The sequence below is a fragment of the Neofelis nebulosa genome, chromosome 10 (assembly GCF_028018385.1).
Source record: "Neofelis nebulosa isolate mNeoNeb1 chromosome 10, mNeoNeb1.pri, whole genome shotgun sequence".
NCBI lineage: Eukaryota > Metazoa > Chordata > Mammalia > Carnivora > Felidae > Neofelis > Neofelis nebulosa.
This window is the reverse complement of record NC_080791.1, coordinates 98199953-98222865: the sequence shown is the minus strand read 5'-3', so window position 1 is coordinate 98222865 and position 22913 is coordinate 98199953. Positions and strand designations below refer to the sequence as shown.

General features: G+C 46.2%; 1 protein-coding gene across 21 annotated transcripts in view; it reads left to right on the top strand.

Moving 5' to 3' along the window:
* Window positions 1-22905, top strand: part of PHF21A (PHD finger protein 21A) — a 198084-nt gene extending 175179 nt beyond the window's left edge. For 14 of the 21 annotated variants that reach the window (XM_058688777.1, XM_058688785.1, XM_058688784.1 and 11 more), the window contains 9 exons: window positions 796-894; window positions 3423-3474; window positions 4258-4337; window positions 4802-4862; window positions 7363-7622; window positions 14212-14367; window positions 15837-15912; window positions 16535-16638; window positions 18021-22905. In XM_058688777.1, coding sequence (XP_058544760.1) covers window positions 796-894; window positions 3423-3474; window positions 4258-4337; window positions 4802-4862; window positions 7363-7622; window positions 14212-14367; window positions 15837-15912; window positions 16535-16638; window positions 18021-18278 — 1146 coding nt within the window. In that variant the 3' untranslated portion in view covers window positions 18279-22905. The remainder of the gene's footprint in view (window positions 1-795; window positions 895-3422; window positions 3475-4257; window positions 4338-4801; window positions 4863-7362; window positions 7623-14211; window positions 14368-15836; window positions 15913-16534; window positions 16639-18020) is intronic. The other 7 variants (XM_058688783.1, XM_058688789.1, XM_058688782.1 and 4 more) reach the window with 2 other exon arrangements.
* Window positions 22906-22913: the final 8 nt, after the last annotated feature.

Here is a 22913-nt window from a genome sequence, read left to right as displayed (position 1 = left end):
TTTTTTATTTGAAAAAGTAAAGTAGGTTTGTGTTCACAGTTTTTGTATCCACTTTTCTAATATCATTTCAGTATTTCCAGAGGGGTTCGTAAAATGAATTAGCCATTGGATCATAATAAGAATAGTAATGCAAACTGAGCCTACCAGTTTGCTAGGTGCCATTTGTTCTTAAAGATGATAACGATACTGGTGTTCTTTTGTCGGAATGGATGCATCTGGAAGACAAAGTTGGGGGTAATCGGATTGTTAGCTTCTTACAAGATGACCTTTTCTTGGCAAGCGCATCTCTCCTCTAATGGATGCTACAGGCAGGTGTTAAATATCCCAAGTGAGGGTAATTCTGCCTCTTCTCTTAGGTGATGATCGGAATTGGAAAGAGAAGAATGTGTACGCAAGATTTTTTTTTTTTTACGTTATTCAGATTTTAAGCTTGCAGTGGACTGGAGCTTGACCTATGTGTAATAAGAATGGGCTTGCTCTGGAAAACTGTCCCTACATCCTAAAATACATTGAAATCAGAGCAGCCTATACTCATTTTCATACAGAGGAATTAAAGTGTGGATTTTTCTTTTTGTGTAGTTTAGACTATTACAGTTATAGATTAATATCTACTCTAGTTATACAATTTAATTATTTCAACTAGGGCCTTCCAAAATATAATCCATATTATCTCTTTTATTAATATGTTTCCAATTTGAGTATGTTCTTTTTTCCTTCTTTGTTGTCTACAAACTGTGTTTTCATTTTTTTAATGAAAAGTGAATTCTGAATTTTCATTTACTTTTCCTTCCTTAGACAATTAAATCCCACACGGAAACCGATGAGAAACAAACAGAGAGCCGTACCATCACTCCACCTGCTGCACCCAAACCAAAACGGGAGGAGAACCCTCAGGTAGGCTTAGCCCTCCAAAGGCATGGCTCAGTCTATGAGATGTGACTTATTCTCATAAACCAGGAGAGACACCTGCCCTCTGAATCACTTGATTTTCCTTTTCTTGTGCTTCCACACGACTCAGTAATGTTATTGCCAAGTCAGTTTGGCCTAAGGTAGATTAAGAGCGGGTCCTGGCGTGTCCCTGAGCTGGCGTACAGACATTTCATGCACATGTTACAAATTTGAAACGTAAGATTAGTGATCATTTTCCCAGGTATCCCATTGCATTCCTCATGATAGTTATGATGTTGTCTCAGCCAGCATTTCTAAGAGGTCCCTACAGTTCACTCAGCTGAGGTCTGCTTATGTTATTGATTATAGTTGTTACATGTGCACTTTTGTTACTACTGTTATATTGCACCAGATTCTCAAATCCCAGATAAACCAGTAGCCTAAAAGGAGTTCATTGAGGCATAAAAGTAGGGATGAAAATAGTAACATATGTACCATAACTTAGGATAGAATTACAGAGTCACATAGTAAACAAGACTGGTACAAATACAGAATGTAAATTCACGTGTCCCCTTAGACGAGAGAATTTTCTGGTTTGGCTTTTGCATAAGCAGCTCTAAAAGAAAAATGTGTGCAGGTAATACGATGATGAAGATATAATAGTTGGATTTTATTAGAGCAGCACTCTATTTCCCTGTATCCTCAGTGCATTCTTTTTAATGAAACCATTCAGATCGTGGCAGGAAGCCATCAAAGCTTCATGTCCTTTTTTTAAAAGCAGTGATTTATTGGGTGCAGGTTTTTCTAAAACAAGTATAAATTATAATTCTGATATGAAATGGATTAATTTTTAATATATCTTTGAAAAAGAGACCAAAACTTGAGCCAGAAAGAAGGACCAGTGATGCAAATTGCTGAGGACCTTACGAAGTCATCCAGAAAATTATCAAAGGAAACCAAAGGATATCTTACGTTAGTTGCCCAGTGTGGGCAAGCAAGTACCACCATGTGTAGTCGTGTATATTTCACCTTCTGACTAGTGAAATCGCTGCCATAAAGAGAATAAATTAGTTCCTGGCACACGTGTGATACACAGATGAGGCAAAAGTTCTTGACAACTTTTTATTCTCTTTATCACTGAAAATCTGTTCCAGAGGAGAGGAGATTTTTTTTTTTTTCACTTAATAATTTTTTGTGAGCTTGATCTAGACTGGCAAAGATGAGTTGGATGTGACTGGCCAAGACGAGTACTGTTACTTGATCAAAAGAAGCTGCCTCTGAATGTCAGTCCACATACTGTTTTATTAACAGAGAACAGTTGGCAGACAGCCTTCTAATCTTGATTAGGTTGTGAAGAATATTCGTGGAAAGCAGGAATGTAGTTAATTGGCAATCACAAAATGTATGCTATTTCAGCATGGCAGCAAGTCCCAAGAGTGCTTTTCCTTGCTGACGTACCCTGGCTGTCAGGGGGATAGGTGCCCACCTGTTTTTTAAATAAGAAATAAAATGAAAACATTTCTTCAGAACTCTGAGGATACCACTGAAGGACACTTCTGTGTTCTCAAGTGCCTTGTTCAGGGACTGTTTCTTCCTAAAACACTCGGTATCTTAAATAGCTTGAACCTGTCACTTCAGGCCAAAATATCATTTGTATTGAATGTTGAGGGTTGAATAGATCCTGTTGCTGTTGAATAGGTCGGGATTTTTAAAGACCAAACTATGATATAAACAACTCTACAGGAATATGTCTCCTAACAACTGCTGATGTTCTCTGTTATCTGTGAGAGAAATTGATGATGTATTATTTGGCATAGATAGCAACCACAGGCAAAGATGTGCTTTCTAGACCACATGTAACCACAGAGCAAAACAGGAATCAGTATGTTGCTCCCTCCAACTTTAAGCGTCTAATGCTCCAGCTTTGGGGTTCAGTGTTCTAATCAATTTAACTTCTGATGGAGCCCTGAGAGTGGTCTCCAAAGAGAGACTGCTCTGTAATTTTTAGGTCCACGTTTCATTTAAAAATCATAGTATTAAGCAGAACCATCTGCTGTTGTTCCTAAAACTCATTTAGCCTGAAGTTAGCACTGTCCGGTCATTGGTAGTAACAATGTTAGAACCCTTGACCTGTTAGGACAAGTGAAGTACTTGGGATTTGGAGCTGTTGTATGGGAAGCTCTTTGTAACCCTCTGCATGTTTTTGAGTGTGATATCGTCTTCCTATCTAAGAGGCTTTTTTGGAAAACAATAACTACAACAACAACAACAACAAAACTTAGGTCGCTCAAAGATACTGATCTCTGTCATTGAGAAAGTGGAACACGCAGGTCCCAGTCCTTCTCTTTTGATCCCTGTAAGACCGGAAAGCCTCCAGAGCGGCTCTAGAAGGTGTTTGTTCTTTGGTCACCTGATCTCGGCCTCCTTCAAGTGACCGGCCTGTTGGACTGGCTTTGCCTAGGAGTCTAACTAGGAACATGCAGTTGACTTTGTGAGAACCCAAACTGAAACACATTCTTGTTTCTCTGGCACAGAAACTTGCCTTCATGGTGTCTCTAGGATTGGTAACACATGACCATCTAGAAGGTAAGAGAAGATATTTGTGGTGCTGCCTTATTTCTGGCCCAGAGCTTTATTCTTGAAAAGGGGTTGACTTAAAAAAAAAAAAAAGAAAGAAAGAAAATGGGGTTGCCTTTATTGCTAAGATACATAGAACACTGAAACGCCAACAGAGTGTGATTCAACTAGTGTGGACTTTATTTCCCTTGGAGTCCAACTTGCCTTTCCTCTGTCTGATATTCATCCCTTCCCCTCCCTGTGGTGATCCACGCTGCTGTCCAGGGGAGACTCCCCACTTGCCTGGATTAAAGCGACTTTTTTTTTTTTCCCTGACCGCATGGAGTATCAAATGCCCCTCTGACAAGTCTCTGTCTGTATTTTTCAGTCACGCTAGGTTATCAGAATCCTAAGAACAGTTACAAGGCTATACCTGTCCTAGTCATTTAATTCAAGAATGGTGAACTATGGTTATTCAGTCCAGGTCTATGGATAAAGTTCATCCACCCCTATATTAAAGTGACCTAAAAATAGATGAGGATAGCTTATTTACACACGCTGTCCACTGTTAAGCTCTTGGTCACAGAGAGCCACATTATAGGACAGCATGGTCTCGCTTTCTGAGAGGTGAGCATAGATGGTCCTACATTATTTGCTCCCAGTGGTATGCTTGCCTCTGCTGAGGCTGCAGTGAAACAAAGAGATTTGCCCCATTTCTGATTTGTCCGGGGAAAGCCAAAAGATAAAAAATGAAGTTAAATTTTTGAGGCTCTCCATATCTCTTTTCTAATTCAGACCTTTTGCTTTCCCAAGAAATCCAAAGCAAGAGGCAAGAGCGAAAAAGAAGAACAACAGCCAATCCAGTATACAGTGGAGCAGTCTTTGAGCCAGAGGTATTCCTGGCCAGAGCTTGGCCCTTCCTGTTCTAGTTTTGTTTATGATTTTTTCCATCACCTCCCATCTGAAAACCTGCTGAAGAGCAGTACCCTGATTGTACTTGGCCCGCTTTGCGAAATGATGGGGTTTTCTCCAGCTGATCATCCTGTTTCATTTTTATTATTCACTGCTTTCCCCTTAGTTTTTTTCCTAAGTTTGAGCAAATACAGACCCACCTTAAAAATGTAACTCCTCTTGGCTTCAACTCAGCCGTCATCTGAAGCAGAGGCAGACCTCTCTGGAATATTCTCTCAGAGCCAAGTATATATAATAAAGCCCATTTAGCACTGAGACCTTGGGTTGACTAGCACTAACTCGTTGGCATGTTGACAGGCGTGCTACGCCTCGTCTATAGCTTGTGCCAGTATCGGTGGTAACCGTGCTGTTCAACCAGTTACCTTTCCTTCTTCAATCCTCAAAGCGTAAGAAGAGTGCAGTCACATACCTGAACAGTACAATGCATCCTGGGACCCGGAAGAGAGGTGAGTACCTTTTTGTAGCTCTCCCTTGCTGTTGCTTCTGCTTTCTGTGTTGTGTTTCTCCCCCACCCCCCCCCCGCCCCTTCCTCCCCTTTGTCCTAGAGCCTAACTCCTAAATCCCTTGAAAATAGTTTTATTATTGTCATTCTCTGAAAATGGGTGGGGGGAAGACAGTGAGATTTCTTATTAGAGTTCTGTATACTGAATCAAAAGTCGCCTTTCCTTGGATTCTGGCAAGGCTGACTCAAGGAGGTGGCTTAATACAGCATTTCTGCCCCAGGCCCACCAGGCTGTCCTTGAATAGCACAGGGAACAGAACATTGTGCGAAAGGAAGCATTTTAGCATCATTGAGCATAACAGAGCACTGCTGTTGCCAAGGTGCTCTTAGTAGTGTCTAGGTCATCCTGCTGCCAGCGAGACCAGAGCATGACTCGAGTTTCCGTGAGCTGCAGACTTTCCAGGAAGGAGAGAGGTGGCCACACCAAGAACTTAGGATCTAGGAGTTGAGGGCATCTCCAGCTAAGGAAGAGAAGGTCGTCGTCAGAACTGGCTCCCCGAAGCAGAAGTTCCTAAAGAGCTCCATCCCCATATTTCAGACCTCCCAGGGTGGGCATTGCACCTTAACTCGTGGGCAGAGGCTGCAGCACCCTCCATGCAGGTCTAAATAGGTCTTAATAGCTCAGAGTTTGAGCTCATAAACAAGGTTCTGAAATTGTACTTTGATGTCAGTAATACATCCCAAGGTCCCTTTCTCCACATGATAATGTGTCCCTGAATTATAGTTCCAGGCTAGAAAGGTTGCAGAGTGAGTGGAGTAGCATACTAATTTTTGCATATGCACACACTGTCTCAGGAGCGGTTGGAAGCTTAGGAGGTCATCCACGCTCTTTTCTTTTGTCTTCCTTAGTCAAGGCTACAGCTGTACCATTACCACGTCCTTACCCGAAAGAGATAGCGTACCCACCCTCAGTGACCCATTCTAACGTTTCATTAGCCCTGTCCTTTAAGTAGCCAAAAATATTTCCAAGGGAAACCCCAAGTCATTGCCTCCTGTCGATTCCTGGGTCACAGTAACCAGTGCCGTGGGTTATTTTTTGTGGTTTTAATTTTGGCAATTTTTAGTGACCTCTGACCCGGTTCTCAGAAAGGAGCCCTCAGTCCGAAGCCTCAGTTAATTGGTCTGCCGGTGGGGAGTATCTGCTAAGAGGACGGGGGTTAAACAAGCCAGAAAGACCTTGGCATTGCTTGCCAAGGTCAGAGGATGAAAGCCTGTATTCACAATGCCTAGGATGTGCTTCTGAGGGTAAACAAAGAACATTCATCTTTTACTTCCCTTTTGGGCAGCCCTGATTCCCTAGGAAAGACAGCCTGTATGATCTGTCTTTGTACTGCAGACATCACCAGTTTAACATAGATAGGTAATATTCGTGTAATGTCTGACAGAACCGTGGCTCTGATGCATAGTCCCGATATAATTTATAACTGTTGGTAAGGTTCTGATCCTCTGCACCATTCACCAGTGCTCGTAGGCAGTTGTGAGCCTCTCTGGCATTTTTTTTTTTTTTCCTCCTCTTTTCCCTTTGGTGTGCTGAGCATATACTTTTGATCACCCAAAGCTTAGAAGCTCTGATCCTGGCCCTTCGGACAAGGATCCTGGCTTGGATGTACCATAAGGCAGGAGTGAGTAGTTGACCAGTCTTGCCATAGCCAGTAAGGTCCGTTTATAGATCCTCTGGAGCCATGAGGCTTGATTCCCAACGCCCTGGCTCAAATCCGTCTTTCAGCAGTGTTGCTGATGGCAGGGCCTTTTCTGAGCTTTGGTAATAGACCCAGGTCCTTAGACACGCAGTTTCCCAGAATGTTTGTGATGGAAGCGGGGAGACAGTTTTTGATCAACCGGGGATGGTATCGGACTCCAGACACACTTAAAATCACTGTTAAGCTCAGAACATCTTTTTAGCTTTTAGGTTCCAGCTAGTCCCAGAATATCTTCCCCGCTAGCTCGGCCAGCAAGGGGTAAGAATAGTTAACTTGAATTTTGCCTCCTGTTTGCCTTTCTCCACCCTCACAGGCAGTGAAATGACCAAAATATAGATAGGAGAGAAAAGGAAAAACAGAAATCTTAAATATATCTATGAGAACTGGGAATCACTAATGATTGTGAGAATGATGGTTACAGAGAAACCTTGGAGACCAATATTTAGAAGGTGTGGAAAAACAAATTCTTATTCCTAGCTTTGACCCCCGTTGAACTTTGACATCCTGTTCTCACATCAGAAATCTCAAATTGTAATAGTCCAGGAACGTCACCATGATCTGCCCCAGGCGAGGTCCTTTAACATGACGCAGCCACTCCTGTCATTCTCCAAGGCTCTCTTATCCTCCTTTCTTTTGAGACTCATGCAGTTGTTTCTAATGACATTTAAATCTTTGCTTCCCTTCCTCTCTTTGGGACTGTTGTATTAACCTCTGTCTGCTACCTCACTTCCTTTTCCATGCTAGCCAATGAGGAACACTGGCCAAAGGTATGTAAGATCATTTTTCCCCCTTTCTTTCCCTCCCCCTTTTTCCCTTTTGTTCCCTTCTCTTGGTATATAGGTCGTCCTCCAAAATACAATGCAGTGCTGGGGTTTGGAGCCCTTACCCCAACATCCCCCCCATCCAGTCATCCTGACTCCCCTGAAAATGAAAAGACAGAGACCACATTCACTTTCCCTGCACCTGTTCAGCCTGTGTCCCTGCCCAGCCCCACCTCCACAGACGTAAGTAACTTGGGAAAAGCACGCTGTCTTCCTGAGAGCTTAACTTGGGGAAACCGTTGTCATATGTTGTCTGCTTACCAGCTGCATCTCCTTGACTAACCCTGGAACAGCAGTAATCCCGACAGGACACGGTATATCATGTAAGGTCCTGCCATGTCCTTGAGAATCATGTACAACATCAGGAGGCTCAATCAGTTTTTAAAAATGTGGATTTGATCTGCTGTGAATGAGCTCTCAGGAAGGGGGATGGGGTGGGAAGTCAGCTCATAAAATTGAAAGGTGCTCAGTTTTCCATCGTCCGTGTTTTGGGATGAGGAAAATGAACAAGGCCTAAGTTCCCCTAGCAGTCCTTGTTTCCTGCTTCAGGTAGAATTCAAGAAGTGGAAAACTTTTCTTTCAAGTAACTTTATTCATCAGATTTGATCAAACAGGTTCCTGAAAAAGTGTCGGATATTTAGTAGCTCATCATGTAGATAGTACAGGATTGTAAACGAGTGCCCTAAGATTTTATTTTTTTGTTTCTTGTTTTTATTTATTTATTTTTAGGTTTTAAATTTCAAGTCCAGCATAGTTAACATGCACTGTTATATTAGTTTCAAATGTACAATATATTCTATGATTCAACACTTCTATACATTACTCAGTGCTCAAGATAAGTGTACCCTTAATCCCCTTCATCTGTTTCACCCATCCCCCCCCATCCCCTCTGGCAACCATTAGTTCTCTACAAAGTGCCCTAAGATTTAAAAAAAAAAAATTTTTTTTTTTAACGTTTATTCATTTTTGAGAGACAGAGACAGAGCGTAAGCAGAGTGGGGCAGAGAGAGAGGGAGACACAGAATCCGAAGCAGGCTCCAGGCTCTGAGCTGTCAGCACAGAGCCCGACATGGGGCTCAAACTCAAGAGCTGTGAAATCATGACCTGAGCTGAAGTCGGACACTTAACCGACTGAGCCATCCAGGCGCCCCATAAAGTGCTCTAAGATTTTAAATGAACATTTAGAAAGCAGTGCATTCACCCAGCAAATACTGAGCACTAGTACTTTGCTGCGCAAGTGCTATTATTGAGGCTAGGGATAGAACATCTCCCTGCCCTCAGGGAGCTCGTATTATATTATACATATTATGGGCAGGTGATAAGCAAATGAACATACCAAAGGTAGTGATGAGTGCTCTAAAGAAAAATGGGACAGAATAAGGGGGATAAGGAGTTGTAGCAGCAGGTTCCTATTTTACGGAGAGTGGAAAGAGAAGGCCTCTCCAACAGGAAGTGAACTGTGTCTGGGGGAGCATTCCATGCAGAGGGAACAGCCTCGCAGAAGCCCTGAGGTGGGCGTGTACGTGGTGGTGAGCCAAAGCAAGAAGGCCCAAGAGGGCCAGGATGGCTGGAAAGAGGGAGCGGTGAGATGGCGGGAGAGGAGATCCCAGAGGTGACAGAGTCAAGGGTGCAGGGCCTTGGGGCTTTTGCTCACAGTGAAATGGGGGACCGCTGGAGGCATTTTGAGGAGAGGAGTGACGTAATTTTTCAAACCTACGAGAAGTTGCAGTAAAATACAAAAGATAAATATATACCTTTCGCGTAGATTCACTGTTACCGTTTTGCCATATATGCCCCCCACACACACACTTTTTGGCTGAATTAGTTAAGAAGTTGCAGACATCATAAATCTTCGTCTTAAAAACCTTCAGCATATATCTTCTCAGAACAAAGGTATTCTCTGATATAGTCACAGTTGTCAAATTGAGGACATTTAACATTAAGTAAATATTATTATATAATATATAGTCGATACACAGATTTCTCCGGTTGTTCAATAATTGCTTAAATGGCACTTTGTTTTTTCTGCTCCAGAATCCAGTTTAAGATCCCTCTTGATATTTGTTGTCATGGTATTGTCTCTTTCTTCTCCTTACTCTGGAACAGTTTCTCGGCCTTTCTTTGTCTTTCATGACACTGACATTTCTTAAAAGGTAGGACAGTTCTGTAGTGTCCCTCCATTAGGATGGGATTGTTTCCTCAGGAGTAGATTGAAGGTTTACATTTTTGTAGGAACACTAAGTACGTGGTGGTGAGTCCTCGGTGCATCACAAGCGGCGTGTGTTGTCGGTCAGTCTGTCCCATTGTTGGTGATGTTAGCTTTTATCTCTTAATTAAGATAGATCACATGAAATTTCTCCACTTGTAAAGGTGCTTATTTTCTCTGGCAGAGATAGCTTTGAGTCTCCAAAACATCCAGTTCTCCAACAAACTGTTACCCGGTGGTTTTACCATCCTTTGATGGTTCTTGCCCGCATCTACTATTTTTAAAGGTGTTTAAAAAACCAGCTTGGATTTTAAAAGGACCACTGTGTCTGAAACTGGGAGAAGAGACTGTGGAGAGGATAGGATGGGAGCAGGGAGACCAGCGAGGAGGCTGGGGCAGTCATCCAGGCAAGAGCCGAGGACGGCTTGGCCTGATAGGGTGTGCTAGAAGGAGAGATGGAGACACATGGCCGAGTCTGCATGTAGTTCGAAGAGCCAGCAGGATTAGATGATGGGTATGAGAAGAAGAGAATAGTCAAGGGTGAAGCCAAAGTTTCTGGCCTAAGCACCTAGAACTAAGATGAAACTGTCCTTTACTGGAGATGCCAAGAGGGGCAGGTTTGAGGAGGGAAAGCCAGAGTTTCATTTTGTACATGTCCCATTTCTTGTGTGGATTACAGAGCTTGTCTTTAGGGTCATCTTCAGGTAGAATGTCCCTTGAACTGGAAGGTTCTCAGTGCTTACTAAAGGTCTTCCCTTTGCCAAAGAACAAAAGAATACGGTATGCACGTTCTGAGTGAAAATTCCAGAAGGAGCAAAGGAAGAGTCCTCTTTGGAGGACCGGGTCGTACTGGAGTTCTGTTCCCTGGCAGGCTTCCTTCCTTGGACCTAAATCATGACTACAGGCTCATTCTTGCTCTCGACATTCAGCATTTCATCCAGCCTGCCCGACTTTTTGGATTAGTAATGGATAAAGGTGTTCTGCCTGCCCTGCCTCATGAGTACCAGGAGTCCCTGTCAGAAACCTCGTTTGCTGGCACCAAAGATTGTCCCAACTCTTCTTCAGCTGAAGTATTGCCAAAGGGATTGCCAGCTCATAAGCTCCTGGCAGGGGTCTCCCACAGGGTGGTGTACAGATGCTGGAGGACAGAGGATTTTGTGGTTCTGCCTGTGAGTCTCTTTCCTAAACGTTGTTTTGGTTTTTGTGCTTTTTGGCTGGTGGGGGTTTATGGCGTTCTTTGAGAGACTGAACCCAAAGGATCTACTCATCAAATCACAAAGGAAAATCTTCTGCCAGGTTTCGTCTTAAAACGCAAACACTGTTCTTTTGAGAAATCCAAAGGTAAAAGAAAGCTTTTCTTAAGCCACTAAATATGTTAGAATTTTCTAAGTTAAACCTAGTGGAATGGATTTTTTTAAAGATAATTGACTCCTGCTTTTGTCATATCCCAACAGTGGCAGTGATTAAAATCAACACACTGGACTCTGTATGTTTGCTGCTGGGTAGCACAAGCCCCAACAACATTAATTAAACAATCACAGTTGAGAGGCAAGCATTTCCTGAGGATCAATAACCGTCTAGAAGGACTTGGAGTACAAAACCCAGCCAGGCACTAATCCTCAGGATATACCTTGTTGCCACTATCATTTTAGGAGCAGGGAAGATGTGTTGACCTTGTCGGAAAATTCTTTTAGCAAGTGACGGAGTTGCAATTGATCTAGCCAGGGTGTTTCCAAACACCATACATCCTCAGCTCCCAGCAGAGCGCCCTGGGTCAGCCAGTTTTCAGTTTAACGTTGGGTTTATGGTAGTAGTTCAGTCACCAGAGCCTGAGCCTTTTTACCTAGGGCAGCACCTCCACGGGAATCCCCTGCTCTCTTTAAGCTAAGCAGAGAACCAATTCTGGGTAGATAAAGTCTGTACGTTGGCATTTTATTATTCATTTCTATGGGCAGTAGTTCTCGAAGTGTGGTCCCTGAGACTCCTCGGGGGTCAAAACTATTTTCATGATAATATTGAAATACTCTGTGCCACCTTCATTCTCCTTCTCTCAAGAGTAACCGGTGGAATTTTCCAGATAATATATGACATGTAACTATGTCATAACTCTGATGGCTTGTGGAGTGTGCACTTGTGTGTTCTGGGGCTTTATAATTTTTCAGCATCCTAGTTTTGTAACGTGCTGTGGTTCTATAATTATTTCAAAATTTGAAAGTTTTAGAATTTCTAATATATTAAATATCAACAAATACAATTCACATAAACAAAAGCTCTTTGAGGTCCTTAGTAATTTTCAGAGTGTAACGGGGTCCTCACAGCAGACAGACTGAGAAGTGCTGCTCTAGAACATGGAAATGGGATCAGAGGTTCTTTCCTGGAGATTATTTACCTACTCTCTGCTGTCCACTCCTTGACATGCTCCTTGCTCGAGAGCAAAGGGAAGTGAGCAGACTCTTTACCCGACAGAATGAGATGTCCAGTTTGTTTTGCTTACTTCATCACTCATGGTGTATCTAGGATTTACCTAAAACAGTCTCTGAAGCCTTAAAATTTTTATACACTTCATAAAGATGCAGACTGACACAGGACTAAGGTTCAAGAAAGACCACTTCTCTAGAGAAGAGTGTCCTTCAGCTTGATTTTAAGAATGAGAGGGGGCGCCTGGGTGGCGCAGTCGGTTAAGCGTCCGACTTCAGCCAGGTCACGATCTCGCGGTCCGTGAGTTCGAGCCCCGCGTCAGGCTCTGGGCTGATGGCTCGGAGCCTGGAGCCTGTTTCCGGTTCTGTGTCTCCCTCTCTCTCTGCCCCTCCCCCGTTCATGCTATGTCTCTCTCTGTCCCAAAAATAAATAAAAAACGTTGAAAAAAAAATTTTTTTTAAAAAAAAGAATGAGAGAAGAAAGGGGGTGCCTGGGTGGCTCAGTCGGTTGGGTGTCCGACTTCAACTCAGGTCATGATCTCACAGTCTGTGAGTTCGAGCCCCGCGTCGGGCTCTGTGCTGACAGCTCAGAGCCTGGAGCCTGCTTTGGATTCTGTGTCTCCCTCTCTCTCTGACCCTCCCCCATTCATGCTCTGTCTCTCTCTGTCTCAAAAATAAATAAACATAAAGGAAAAAAAATTTTTTTTAAAAAAGAAAGAAGAAAGTTACCATTAATCGAGGGATGGGACCTTAACCTCTTTTGCTGCTTCAAAGCTGAACTGTGAGGGTGCATTCTCATGCAGTATTTTTGCTCGTATACTGAGGGGTTTTTTTGTTTTTGTTTTTTTGCCCAGAGATAACATTTTTTTTACTAAGAAAAATTTAAAATCTGCCCACACCGATTATCTTCCAATCTATTGCAGCCAGTTGTCTAGGCTATGGATACCCTAGTGAATTATAGAGAAAGTTTTCTTTTCTTGAGAGAGAAATTGTAGGCCTGGGAAGATATGTGCCTTCAACAGTGGTGGTTGAGGGGGTTACACATCATAGAAAAGAAGAAGTGAGCATTGCTGTCTATGTCATTGCTTCCTGTGTGGATTTTCTGTGTTAGGCCTGCTGGCAGAATAGCCTAGAAATCTAAACCAACACACTGGAAGTGAAAAGGGGTCTGCTCCAGGCTATGGCGCTGCTCTGCTGGCTAACCTCCAGCACATCCCTTCTTCAGTGTTCTCTTCCCTCCTGTCTTTATCCATCCCGTTCTCAGAACAGGCCAGGGATTGACCTGCTGAAAAATACTTTTTACCTAAATGCCTTTTTCCCCTCTAGTGTTCTCCTCTCCAATTTAGGTAGATCTGCTTTTTTTCTGATGGTGCCTTCTGTTCAGAGGGCTCTAGCAGACTTACCTGAGTACCAGAACTCTCCATGGTGAGGGAGGGGAGACAGGCAGCGTGCACTGGGGGCTGCTCATCTATTCCCATGTGATGACATATTTTATAGGGAGAAATAAGGCCTCCCAGAATAGAATGGTCCGTTGAACACCAAGTGCAAATACTGGTTTTAAGAGAACATTGTCAGCTGTTGCTTTGGCTTTTTAAATTCATGTTAGAAAGCTCACGCGTGTTTAATTTGTTCCTGACTTAATCTTTTCCCATTGAACTTGCACTGTATTTTTCCTCCCTGAGCAAGCAGAGTTTATTAAAATTCCATATTCCGTTCCTTGTCTGTCCTCTTTCCCAATCCTAAACTCCCCTGAAAAATGGTGGGTAATGAGAATTGTTTGTATCATATTGTGGAACACTTTGATGAATGGATTTCAGTGTCTTCAAACTTTATGATTTGTGGGTCGGATTCTATCAAAACATAATAAATGCTGAGCTATCACCTGTAACGTTAATTTGGGCCTAGGTGATTTACACAGCTTTTCTGTAAACTCTACTCTAAGAACCCCGTCCCTGTCAGGGAACCTCAGCTTATATGGAGTAGGTGGGGGCTGAGTCATTAGTAATTCCTACTTTCCTTGAATATTTTGGTAACATGTTGGAGGGGGCACAGCTGATTGTCCTAAAACACATGTATCCAGAATGTGCGTGTTAACCTGCAAATTTTTCCTTTTTTGTCCTTTCTCTTACCTTTCCTCTCAATTTCCTAGGGTGATATCCATGAGGATTTTTGCAGCGTTTGCAGAAAAAGTGGCCAGTTGCTTATGTGTGACACGTGTTCCCGTGTGTATCATCTGGACTGCTTAGACCCTCCTCTGAAAACGATTCCCAAGGGCATGTGGATCTGTCCCAGATGTCAGGACCAGGTATGGACTATGGGCGGGTCAGTCAGAGAGACAGGCTGAGGAAGAGACAGTGCGGTCAGGAGGACCTCTGTTCCCCTCGGCTGTGGGGGGAGTGGCAGAGTCTCTTCCCTCTCCTGGTAGTTCTGCAGGCCACCTCTGGCCTGTTCATGGCACCGCACCCACCCACACGGTGTCCATCCTCTCAAGGATCTCTGTCCTGTACTGAGGTGGTGATTCTTGTATGGGTGGAAAGACCCTAACTGCTTCCCTTTGTTCGAAATGACTTATCTTCTCATGACCTTGCCCCGTCAATGCCATAAGACTTTCTGCCCCTTTCTCTAAGAATGTGGTTTTGAGACTCTTCTTTTAGAAGTAAAACCCTTACAGGAAAGTCCCCAATTGATTGTTTAATTCAAATAACAACAGTTTCACCTTTAACCTGTGTTGTCACCAGGATAAGAGAACTCACCGTAGAGTGGCTATTGCATGGACATGAAAGCAAACATTAACTGTCCTAGCCTCTTCCCTTCTTCTCTGTTTAGTTTCCGGTCTCTTTCTCTCAACTATCTACATACCTTTATGTTTTTATTATAAGCTGTCTCAGCCTGTTTTGGAAGTCGGCAAAGTATAAATAATGAACAGGCCCAAAAGCTCAGTGAGCTTTGGGATGCTTCTTGGTTCTTTGGAATCCTGTTTGGGAGAATCCTGGTTTCCCGCCTTTAATCTTGGTCCTTCTCCTCCTGTCTTCATGACGTGGTGGAGACCGTTCTCTTTTGTTCTCTTCCTGACACTGCTCTGTGACCCTCTGATAATTTTTTACACAAGATCTAGATTGTACTTAACTATTTGGAACAGATATGTAATTTCTTTGGTCAGCCTGCCTTTGAGGGAAATATAAAACTAAAATTGAGACAGGAGGGGCACCTGGGTGGCTCAGTCGGTTGAACATCCGACTTCAGCTCAGGTCATGATCTCAGGGTTTGTAAGTTCGAGTCCCATGTCGGGCTCTCTGCTGTCAGCAAGGAGCCTGCTTCGGATGCTCTGTTCCCCACCCCACCCCCACCCCCCCGTATCTCTCTCTCTCTCCCTCTCAAAAATAAATAAGCATTAACAAAAAAATTGGAATTGAGACAGGCGGATCAAGGCCGAAACTGCCAGTGGCTGCTGCCATTGTGCAGGCTTGTAGCTTATATGCTGGTGGTCCTGGTTGTCAGAGCACTTGGGTGTTATGTGGCACATATGAGGAGATAGGAATGCCCAGCCACGTCCCAGCCTCTTTTTAAACTGGGGCTTGGGTGGCTTGACTTCTTCCCACCATTGAACCTCATTCTGTCAGACTGGTATCTGGAACTTCAGGGGTTTTGCAAGCCTGTCACCATAAATCCTTCCTGGATTTTGTCTGCCAATTGCTACAGACATGTTGCTTGTTGCTGCACAGGGGATGTGTGTTTATACCTCCTTTCAAGGTAAAATTCTAAACTTCATTTCAGATGCTGAAGAAGGAAGAAGCAATTCCATGGCCCGGAACTTTAGCAATTGTTCATTCCTATATCGCCTACAAAGCAGGTAAAGAATCATCCACATCCCCTTTTGTGGTAAGCCTCCCCTTGCTTAAAAAAATGTACTAGAAGGCAGCGTTTGTTTTGTTTTCAGAAGGAAATTTGAGGTTAAAAATGAAACGCTTTTACTGAAAAAAATGAAAAACTTATATAGTACTTTTCTTGGGGAGGAAAAATGAGAAAGCAACATCTTACTTATGTACAGCCAAGCCCACACCACTGCGATCTGTCTTAGCATACCTGTACGCATAAAAAGGAAGGTCTGGGGGTGCCTGGGTGGCTCAGTCTGTTGAGCGTCTGCCTCTTGATTTTGGCTCAGGTCATGATCTTGTGGTTTGTGGGTCTGAGCCCCGCGTCGGGCTCTGTGCTGACAGATGGATCCTGCTTAGGATTCTCTGTCTGCTTCTGCCCAGCTTGTGCACACACTTTCTCTATTTCTCTCAAAATAAATAAACTTTTTTTTTTTTTTTTTTTTTTTAAGGCAAGGTCTAGGTGGGCATGTTCTGCACAGTGTCTGTGGAGGTCAGGGGGAGCTTTGGGCAAAATACCTTGTTCGGTCAGCATTTTGAACACAGTGGCCTTTTCAAAGAATGTATTGTTAAAAACAGTTCCTTTTTTTTTTTTTCCAGCAAAAGAAGAAGAGAAACAGAAATTACTTAAATGGAGTTCAGACTTAAAACAAGAGCGAGAACAACTAGAGCAGAAGGTGAAACAGCTCAGCAATTCTATAAGTGTAAGTAAAGTAAGCTCATCCCTTTGGTGGCGGGCGCAGATACGGTCCCTTTCACCCGCATGACAGTATTTGGGGCTCCCAAGGGCCCTTTCAAGGCCCTCCAGCTTGTCGCCACAGTTAACTTGGGCAGACACCAAGTTTGCCTCCAGTTACGGTTTTGGCCCTGAGGACAGGTAGCCGGTTGCTAGATGGTGCCCTGGAACCTCCTGTGGGCTTTGACCGGAGAGTGGATTTTCAGTCTCCGGGCTGAAGATGCGAAGCAGCAGCTCCCGCAGTATGGCCATCAGCCCTGTGTGTTCCCGAGCGGAAGGGGTTTGGGAGGGGTATGGAGCCTCTCCCGACGCCGGGCCGACACAGATCCGGGCCCTGCATAGAAGCCTTTCGTCCTAGTTAGTGGTCTTTCCGCATGGCCCTCCCATCCCGTCCTTTCTTCCACACCCTGCTGATTGCGTCTCCAGGTGTTGCTGACCCGCCTGAGGAAGAGAGGATCCTGGAGACAAGTACTGGAAATAAATATTGCCCAGCCTGGCCTGTCCAGGTGGGAACCAGGGGTGTATTTGCAGCGGAGATTCTGAGGCCCCTCCAAAGCAAGTTTTATTTCTCAATGAGTAGGTCGCCCTCCCCTTGTTGGAGTGAGGTAGCTTCAGCCCTCACGGACACCAGGTAGTACCCTGAACTTGGTGACAGTGGAGCTGTCCCATTCAGCTGCTTTCCCCTCATCACCATACTACCCATGGCATGTAGCTTTCACATCCCTTTCCCTGCCTAGAACAGAAGCCAGCAGCTGTGGGAGACCTTGGGCAAAAGGACAAAAAACCACAAGTCCGTGACCGAGCCGAAGGGTTTCTGTTGGCTGTAGTCTCTGATTCTCCCAAACATCACCGTGCTACCCCAGGCCCTGCCTCTAACTTCTTGCTGACCGGGCGATCCTCAATAGGCCCTCACATTGGATCCAGACACCACCATTGGCTCGTTCCTTCCCTGTCCTGGATAGCTCAGTCCACTCCTGAACGTATTAGCACCCATTTGCATACCAAACAAAACCTGCCCAAACCAGCTTCAGCGCAGCTCTGGGAATGTTGTTTTAAATGACTTTTATTTTGTAGTCTTAGAGTGGCAATTCACATGGGGTTTGAAGTCCTAGTGTCAAGCAGGGTTGGTTGGCTTTTAAACCACTCACTTGCCCTCTCCCTCCCGCCTGTGGGGCCTCCTCCTCCCCGTGGGTGGCGGGTGGCGTGGCGGCAGAGGCCCCTCCAGTGCAGCGCAGAGCAAGGGGCAGGGGCTGCGCCCAAGCCAGCAGGTTCTTTTACCCGGAGAGGGCTGCCAGGCCTGTCGGAACAGCCGCAGAGGCTCAGCGCCACTGCCCTTCTCATTTGCTGCAGAAATGCATGGAAATGAAGAACACCATCCTGGCCCGGCAGAAGGAGATGCACAGCTCCCTGGAGAAGGTAAAACAGCTGATCCGCCTCATCCACGGCATCGACCTCTCCAAACCCGTAGACTCTGAGGCCACTGTGGGGGCCGTCTCCAACGGCCCGGACTGCACCCCCCCTGCCATTGCCGCCACCTCCACGCCGGCCCACTCCCCCTCCTCCCAGAGCTGCACAGCGAACTGTACCCAGGGGGATGAGACTAAATAACAGAGCCCCGTGAGGAGAAGCCACGGGATCCCGGCGGCAAGGAGAGCAAAAACACTGAAGACTCTAGAAAAGCAAAGCCGGATTTCTTCTGGAAAGTACAGAATTCTTTTGGTTCTTTGGTTCCAGAGAGAGAGAAGATGCTTGTGCCAGGTGGCACCAGAGTTTGCCAATTGATCCTTCTTGTTCTGTGTGTACATGCAAAGATTGGACCATGTTACATGAAATAGTGCCAGCTGGAGGTTCTTTGCCAGCATCATGCCAAGTGAAATAATATATTTACTCTCTCTATTATACACCAGTGTGTGCCTGCAGCAGCCTCCACAGCCACCATGGGTTTGTTTCTGTTTTGTTGGGTGGGGAGCAGGGACGGGCGGAGGGAGGAGAGCAGGTTTCAGACCCTTATTTGCGGAGCCGTTTGTTTAGGTAGAGAAGACGAGTCCAAAGAGTGTGTGGGCTTTCCTGTTTCTAAACTTTCACTACTATAAAACCAAAAAAAAAAAAAAAAAAAAAGGAAATCGAGATTTAACCAACCCCAGTGCCCAGAGGAGGGATGGGAGGGAATGGGAGGGAGCCAGGGTGGGAAAAATATGTCAAGTAAGCAGTATTTCCTATCGCCTGGGGAGGGGCACGGTACACGGAGAGGTGGACGGCAAGAACAGCCACAAGGTTCTTCTCCCGCGCACTCTGCTTCCTTCCGTGGGCGCCCCCACCGCTCCCCGCGTTCCTTCCCTGCTTTGGCAAATTGGCACGCATCCCCGTGGATGATCCGGTTACCTTCCCTCTCCAAGAACGAGCAGAGCAGGCCCGGCCTCGGCTGGCCATTGCCCGGGCAGGGAAGAAGGGTGTGTGTGTCGAGGAAGGAAAAAAGGTGGATCAGCGATTTTTACTTGAAAACAAGCTCCATCCCTTTTCTATATTTATAAGAAGAGAAGATTCTGAGCGAAGCAGCACGCGACCCAGGTGTGTGTGAATTGAATGGAGATGTTTCTTTCCTCTTTTTTTAAGTTTTTGTTTTCGTTTTTGTTTTTCTTTAAGAAAAAGTTTTATTTTGTTGTTTACTTTACTTTTTTGGTAACAAAAACTAAAATAAGGAATAGAACAGCTGTTTTTCAGGCTGACAGTCAATTAAGGGTAGTCGAGGCCGTGCATGGTAGAATAGGAACCATAGTGTCAGTGAGGTCCAGTGAGTCCGTGTGAGTCCTGTGTCATCGTTCGGGGCACTGTTTTTATGCAAGGGCAAAAATCTTTGTATCTGGGGAAAAACAACAACAACTTTTTTTTAAATTAAAAAGGAAAATAAAAGATATTGAGGTCTTCCTAGTGTTACTTAAATTAAGATCAAGGTAAGAAACATTGTAAAAAAAATTACAAAAGTGCTATTTGTTTCCTAAAAACAGTGATTTCTATTAAAAAGGTGTCAGAACTGGAGAAAATGCTGTGTAGTTATAATTTTTTAGCACAGAACCTGCTGATCATGATGACATTTTGCTGTGTTTGTGTCTCAAGACTGGTGGGCTCGTCTCCATGACTTCTGTCCTCTGGACGCTGCGGCCTTGAGGGGCAGCACGAGCCCTCCCACCACTCTCCCCTCCTTGGAAAGGACTGTCCTCCCTTCTTGGAGCAGGGGTCTGGGCTTCTGTTTTCAAAGCTCAAATGGAGTGTGGACGGTATCAGGGCCCTACCCTACCCATTTGTCTCCTCGGATTTTGCTAGAGCAAAAGGCTGGTGCCTAAATAAGATCCCTTCCTTTGGTGCTGCTTTCAGTCTTTCAGCCACCAGCATTGTGAGTGCCTGGGGGACAACTTTGAAGGACTTGGCCAGTGACTGCTAGCCTTGGCGAGGGAGGGTGCAGGGGGCAGGCTGGCTGCATCAGCCCTTGGTGCTTAGAATGAACAAAGGAGCGAGGAGTCTTGAGGGTGTGTGGTGTCTCTGAGACAAAGAGCCCCAGGGTGGCCTTTGTGTCTGTCTTGCCTTTGGAGAGGTCTGAATCTCCAGCCGAGTTCTCTGCCTGCTGGCTTCAGGTACAGGAGACGGAGTTTACTGCCCTTTGCACATCCACAAGCTTCCTGGGTGACCTGTGGCTGGAATCCCTGTGCTTGCCTTGCCTCGGCCGGTCTCCTTGAGAAAACCAGGGTTCTGAAAGACTTGGATCGTGTCTGTCATCTTGCCTCGTGGGAAGTAAATTTGTCACGTGTGTGCTCCCACCGGAGATCTTGGCCCCGTCGCATGCCTGGGCCAACAGAAGGAAGGCAGGCGCTCTGTGCCCCAGCCCTCCCGGGACCTCTTCTCTCAAGCCCGCCCCCTACTCCGTAATGGCCAGGGTCTAGGAGGGGCGGACGAGGCCATGTTACTTTCTCCCTCACCCACTTAGGCCCAGAAATCCCAGTTAGAAACCTGAAAGCAAATGCAAGAGAAAGAGACACTTCTTAGGTCAAATATGCCTCATCCCTACTGGCCATTTCATCTCCCCAGGAGTGTTAGGGGGTCAAGGGTGGCTACACAGGCCTCAGAGTCCGACCCTGGCTGCAAAGTTGCCTGAGGGGGACAGAGGAGCTCCCTTTTCTCCTGCAGACACCAAGGTGCTACGACGAGTCAGGGAGCTTTGGAGGTGCCTGGACTAGTTGGAGGAATAGTTGGCGGGGGTTCAGAGCCCGGCAGCAGGCTGTGCGCCCGCTCTTAAGCTCTCGCATTTGACTTGTCTGGGCCACACGATACCCATCCTTTCTTGAAAGAAGTTCGGAAACGATCATCACTAGGGGCCTTTGCTCAGAAAGGAGCCACCTGAGAATTGTCGGGGTGGCAGGGGGGACAGGGGTGAGGGTAGAGCTAGGAATCGACCAGTATTTTGCCTGTTGTGAGTACTCACACTCTCGCCTCGTCCGGGGTCGGGGTATGGATTCTTCCTAAGCGCAGCTAGGAGCTGTTAGTGTAGAGTACAAAATGCAACCCTGCCCCCAAACCCACATTCTAGACTCAAATTCCAAAACTCTACTTACTGCCATCAAAAGGCCCCGGTCACCCCATCTCCTTTTCCTTTATTGTCCTGCCAAGAGAAGACCTTCTCTGTGTCCCCCAGACCTGTGGGTGCTTGTGACGACCTGAGACACACGAGGTCATGACTGCCTCACCTGGGCTGTCTCCACTTCCCTCTTTCTCCTTCCCTCTGCCGCTCGTTCCCCATGACCGGGTCTAGCTGCTCACAAGACACATCTCAGACCAGCTGGCTTTGCAATCACTTCAGGGGCCAGGGAGTGGCTGGTCTGGGACTGGGAGGAGGCTGCCCTCGAGCCGTTGGCCCTGGCCAGTCCGGTGGCATGGGCACTGCACCCCGGAGGCAGTGAGGTCATGTTGCTGTCATTTCCCACCTCCCAGTCTTGCCAATGCCGCCCGCGGGGCCGCCTTCTTTCATGGGGCCTGCTGGGTCTTGTCTCGCCTCTGCTGAGCTCCTCCAGAGTTCTGTTTCTCCCTTCCTTATCAGGCCCTTGGGGGCAGCCGGGCTGGGGGCAGCCCCTGGTGGGGCATTCCCTGTGTGGGGCTGCCACACGGCGGCCACAGCCCCCAGCTGGCACCGTCCGAGTGCCCGGTTGCCCTGCAGGGCCTGCCTGTCCCTGCTTCTTCTTGGCTCAGGCTCAACGGGCAGCACGAACGGGCACAACTAACTGCCGCCCCCAGGCCTCTCCCCGTAAAGGAGGGTGACTGTGTCCAGCTCACCCAGTCTGCGTGTACAGCTGCCCCTCCAGCCATCTCTGATACTTCCTCTTGGGACCAGTGGAGCCCCTCTGGGCTCTCGCTCCCAACCTCTACGCGGTTTCCTCCCTTCACTCCCTTTGGGGGTGTGGTCTTTCTTATTTATCCAAAGGGCTTAATTTAGGAGACTTTTACCCCAGGGGTAAAAGGCTCTTCTGGGTAGTAGGATGGACGGTGGGCCCAGGTGTTTTCCAGGCCCTGAGTTCTCCAGATTCCACGGCTTCCGCTGGATGGGGGCAACTCTGCTCTGCGTAAATGACTGTGGGCCTCACCCCCACCCCTCAGCTGGGCACCCTTGGCAGGAAACAGGAGACCCATTTTCACCTTGACTTAACAGCCGTCCTCAGTGCCAGCTCCTCTCCAGGGGAGGGGGCGGCCCCTGAGAAGATTCCTCTGGCCCTCTGGCAACAGTGAAGGGGAGGAAGCTGGGGGTCGCCCCCTCCAGAGAGCCAGGGTGGAACTCTTAAAAATAGCCCTCGTAGAGGAAGGGCAGGGCTCACAAATTCCACTTTGCTCCCCCCTCCCAGAAGCCCTTCCTCCCTGAGGACTCCACCATCCCCCACAGCAGTCTCTGGCCCCTGCACCTCTGTGTCGTTGGGTCCTCAGCCCAGGGTAAGCTGCAGTCAGGCAGGACAGGATGGGCAGCCAGAGGTCAGCAAGCTCCGAGCAGAAAAGAGCCAGCCAGCCCCCAATCCTGTCTCTTGTCCACGCCCTTTGTGATTTCAGTCTTGGTAGAACTTGTATTTGGAGTTTTGTGCTTCAAAGTTTTTGTTTTTGTTTGTTTCATTTTTGTTTTGAGGGGGTGGGGGGGGATCCAGAGCAGCTGATCAATTTGTATTTATTTATTTTAACATTTTACTAAATAAAGCCAAATAAAGTCTCTCAGCC